The sequence below is a fragment of the Tarenaya hassleriana genome, unplaced genomic scaffold (genome assembly GCF_000463585.1).
Source record: "Tarenaya hassleriana unplaced genomic scaffold, ASM46358v1 Cleome40, whole genome shotgun sequence".
Taxonomy (NCBI): Eukaryota; Viridiplantae; Streptophyta; class Magnoliopsida; order Brassicales; family Cleomaceae; genus Tarenaya; species Tarenaya hassleriana.
Genome location: NW_010966882.1, coordinates 1130785 through 1135720, shown reverse-complemented (window position 1 = coordinate 1135720; position 4936 = coordinate 1130785). Strand labels below are relative to the sequence as shown.

The window sequence follows — 4936 nt, the reverse complement described above, 5'->3', positions numbered from 1 at the left end:
GCTTTCCATCAAGGCTTACAATCTCACCAATAGGTAATGGAACCAAGTCCAACGGGGTTAGTGGATTAAAGCCATAAACGACCTCAAATGGAGAAAAACTTAGTAGAAGAATGCACAACTCTGTTATATGCAAATTCAATGAACGGAATGCAATCCTCCCAGGATTTCAAATTTTTCTTAAGGATTGCACGCGTTCCCAAGGTTCGATTTACAACCTCTGTTTGTCCGTCAGTTTGTGGATGACAAGTAGTGGAAAATAATAATTTCGTTCCCAACTTACCCCACAAAATACGCCAAAAGTGACTGAGGAACTTGACATCACGATCACTCACAATGGTCCTAGGAATGTCGTGCAAACGCACCACCTCTTTAAAGAAGAGGTTAGCCACATGAGTTGCATCATCCGTCTTTTTACAAGGAACAAAATGAGCCATTTTTGAAAATCGATCCACGACCACAAAGATTGAATCCTTACCGGTTCTAGTCCTAGGCAATCCCAACACAAAATCCATTGATACGTCGGTCCATGGATGACTAGGAACAGGCAATGGCATGTAAAGTCCATGTGGTTGGATTTTAGATTTAGCTTTCTTACACGTCATGCATCGTGAACAAATTTTCTTGACATCACGTTTCATATGAGGCCAAAAGAAATGTTCTTTCAAAACATCTAATGTCTTGGCAACTCCAAAATGCCCCATCAACCCTCCCCCATGAGCTTCACCAACAAACAACTCTCTTATGGAACTTTGTGGAATGCAAAGCTTATTTTCACGAAACAAAAAGCCATCATGTCGATAAAACTTTTCAAATGCTTTCTTTTCACATGCAACAAATATTTTGTCAAAGTCATGATCATGCAAGTATAACTCTTTCAAGAATTCAAAACCTAAAAGTTTGGCATCAAGAGTTGAGATAAGAGTATACCTACGCGATAATGCGTCAGCCACAACATTTTCCTTGCCTTGCTTGTATTGGATCGCATAAGGAAACATCTCGATGAACTCGATCCAACGTGTATGTCTTCGATTCAGCTTGTTTTGTGTCTTTAAATGCTTCAGAGACTCATGATCGGTGTGGGCTATGAATTCTTTAGACCACAAGTAGTGTTGCCATGTCTCAAAAGCTCTCACCAATGCATAGAGTTCTTTATCGTACGTGGAGTAATTCAAAGTTGCGCCGCTGAGTTTCTTGCTAAAGTAAGCAATAGGCTTTTTCTCCTGCATAAGAACTGCACCGATACCAATTCCAGAAGCATCACATTCGATTTCAAATGTTTTTGAAAAATCCGGTAAAACCAATAAAGGAGTAGAACTTAGCTTTTCTTTCAGAGTGTTGAATGTGTTCTCTTGCTCCTTTTTCCACTTAAATCCCACATCTTTCTTGATGATCTCAGTTAAAGGAGCAGCGAAGTACTAAAATTCCTCACAAATCGACGATAAAATCCTGAAAGTCCATGAAAACTACGAACCTCCGATACGGTTGTAGGTGTGGGCCAATCTCGGATGGCCTTTACCTTTTCACCATCCACTTCTACTCCCTTAGAACTGACAACAAAACCAAGAAACACAACGCTATCCAAGAAAAAGTTGCACTTCTTAAGGTTAGCATATAATTTCTCTTGTCTCAGCACTTCAAGAACACATCTTAAGTGACTCAAATGATCATGCTCACTTCTGCTATAGATCAGAATGTCATCAAAGTATACAACAACAAATTTTCCAATGAAAGCACGCAAGACATGGTTCATAAGGTGCATAAAAGTGCTAGGTGCATTCGATAAACCAAATGGCATTACTAACCATTCATACAATCCACCTTTGGTTTTAAATGTCGTTTTCCATTTGTCACCTTCTTTCATGCGAATTTGATGGTACCTACTTTTCAAATCAATCTTAGAAAATATTGTTGAACCATGCAATTCATCAAGCATGTCATCTAAACGAGGAATAGAGTAACGATAGTTTATCGTTATCTTATTCACAGCCCTACAATCAACACATAGTCTCCAAGTACCATCTTTCTTAGGTACTAACAATACGGGCACAGCACATGGACTCATACTTTCTCGAATATAACCTTTGTTGAGTAACTCACCGATTTGCTTTTGCAACTCATTGAATTCTTTCGGATTGCTCCTATATGCTGGTCGATTCGGGATTGGTGTTCCTGGTATGAAATCAATCTGATGCTCAATCCCTCGTATTGGTGGTAATCCTGGTGGCATCTCTTCGGGAAACACGTCATTAAATTCCTGTAAAAGAGAAATCACAACACTAGGCAAAGTCGAGTTAAAGTTAGAAAGATAGGCCTCCTTGTATAAGAACAATATCATTGGCCTTGGACTGAGCTCCTCTCTCACAAGAAAATTATTTTTCTTCCCCTCTTTTTTTTCTTTCGCTGAACTCTCATTCTTTTCTTTTTCTTGACTCACTTTTTCCTCATTCTTTTCTTTTTCTAGTCTCTCTTTTCTCTCATTCTCTTCTTTTTCTTGACCCTTTTTTTCCTCATTTTTTTTCATTTTTTTTTGAATTCTCCACACTCGACTTCTTAATTTGAAGCTGCTCATGGAACACTTGGTGGGGTGATAGGGGGTGCAAGTATCACATTTCGATCATCCTTGATGAAGCTGTATCGGTTTAGGTATCCATCATGGGTAGTCCTTCGATCAAATTGCCATGGCCTTCCCAACAACAAATGATAGCATGCATAGGCACGACATCACACATAACTTCATCAGAGTATCGCCCAATAGAAAATGAGACTAATACCTGTCTGGTTACTTTCAAGTCACCACTTTCATTCAACCACTGAAGTCGGTATGGCCTCGGATGCTTTTTGGTGCGCAAACCAAGCTTTTGCACCATCAAAGAACTAGCCACATTCACACAACTTCCTCCATCTATAATCAATCCACATACCCGATCTTTCACATGACATCGAGTATAAAAGATATTCTCCCTTTGTAGTTCATCCCCATCCTCCTTAGCTTGCACATGTAAAGCTCTCAAAACAATAAGGGCTTGCCCCGTGACAGCATGTTCTACCTCATCAACATCTTCAAGTGATGGCATGGAGTCGTTGTCTTCTTCTGCATCAGTTTCAATATCCCCATTCTCTAACATAATCATAGTTCTCTTGTTGGGACACTGAGAAGCAATATGACCTACTCCCAAACATCGATAACATTTAATTTCACGATTTTTTTATGGTAAGAAATATGAATTACCCTTCTCTGTCGAGTCAAACGATGATTTGGCAGCGACTTTGTCTCCTCTTGCTTTAAAAGGTGATTTCTCATCGTGCTTTGACCTTGAGTTCCATCTTGAACTATTCCCCTCGAGTTTAGTATTCCACCTCGAACTCGAGCTAGTCCCTTCAAATCGTGAAGATGTCCGACCCCTTTTGAGTTGTCTTTCTATTTTCATTGCCATATGCACCACTTCCTCGAGCTCTACGTAATGGTGTAACTCCACTACATTTCTAATCTCTCGATTAAGGCCATTGACGAATCGAGCCATGGTTGCCTCTCGGTCCTCTTCGATGTTAGCACGGATCATAGCGATCTCCATCTCTTTATGATACTCCTCAACTGTCTTATTTCCCTGTTTAAGACTTTGCAACCGCAAGTGTAAATCCCGATAATAATGAGAAGGCACAAACCTTCTACACAAGGTTAGTTGATCCCACCAAACAATAGCATAATCTGTAAATGCTACAGCAGCAAGTTTTACCTTCTTCTCTTCAGAATAGTTATGACAATCGAAGACTAACTCCACCCTTCTTTCCCACTCAATGTAGACATCAGGGTCATTTTTACCTTGGAAAGGCGGGATAGATAGTTTGATGGACCCCAAATTTCGATCTACACCGTTCCTTTCACGATGTTCTCTTCGGACTTGTCGTGGCACCTCATCCCTTCCTCCACGATTTCTCGGTATAGTGACCAAGGAAACCGCATCTCCATCATTATCATGAGACTCCTCATAATATTCCGCTGCAGGGTCTAGCAAAGGTGCACGTTGTCGTTGATTGTTTCTCCTCGGTCGCAGATCACGAACTTGATGGAGTCGATCCATTCGATCTTCATTTATTTCGAGTCGATCTCGAAATTCATTGAGTAACACATTTAGTCGTTCGAAATTTTGCTGCATCGCTTGGATGATTTCGTTGTCAACTGCTCCTCTATCGTTTCGATTGCCACCTGCATTATCTTCTTGAGACATCATGCAAAATGCCTCACTCACTCCCTCACGTGTTTTCCCTCGATCAATTAACACTCAACACTCGTGTTTCACTCAATATTGGCTTTTACCCTCTGATATTCTCACCACTCTTGCATTTTTCCTCTCGTAAAATTCTTCTCAAAGTTCGTGAAGAACTAAACAAAAAGAAATTGCAAAAGACAATACTTGGAAGTCCCCAAACAATTATAATAAAAGTTTGGATCAATAGTGACAAGAAAGAGAAAGGAAAATAACAAAGAGTTTACGAAATGATGAATGTGGATGTGATGGAAACAGAAAGAAGAAACGACGAGTATAGATACGATAGAAACGTATGAAGGAACGAAGAATAAGGAAAAAAAAGATGATGATTGTGTGAGTAAAACCTTCGTGAGAGGAATAAAACTAAACAAGGAATAACAAAAATTCCGAAATGTCGAGTTTTTTTTTTTGAAATAAAACTGGTTCCTTTTCAATTTTTTTTTTTTGCTTTTTTTTTTCTTCCTTTTTTTTTCTTTTTTTTTTTAAATTGCAGGAACTTTTTTTTTTTTTTACAAATAGATGATTTGAATTTAGGAAAAAAAAAATAAGTAGAAGTATAAAGATAGATAGAACCTCGATCTGGAACCTGTGCTCTGATACCAAATGATGTGAACCTCGCGGAACTAGTCACGAAACCCGACAACAATATATGAAACAAAGTAAGATCG

At 39.1% G+C, this 4936-nt stretch overlaps 1 protein-coding gene across 1 annotated transcript; it reads right to left on the bottom strand.

The window, feature by feature from the left end:
• Positions 1-1425: 1425 nt before the first annotated feature.
• On the bottom strand, positions 1426-4079 carry LOC109117128. Its single transcript, XM_019203861.1, has 4 exons — positions 3230-4079; positions 2772-3166; positions 1517-2254; positions 1426-1446 (listed from the first exon to the last, which is right to left on the bottom strand). The coding sequence occupies exons 1-4, from the start codon at positions 4077-4079 to the stop codon at positions 1426-1428; spliced, it is 2004 nt and encodes a 667-aa protein (XP_019059406.1).
• Between the last annotated feature and the right edge of the window lie 857 nt (positions 4080-4936).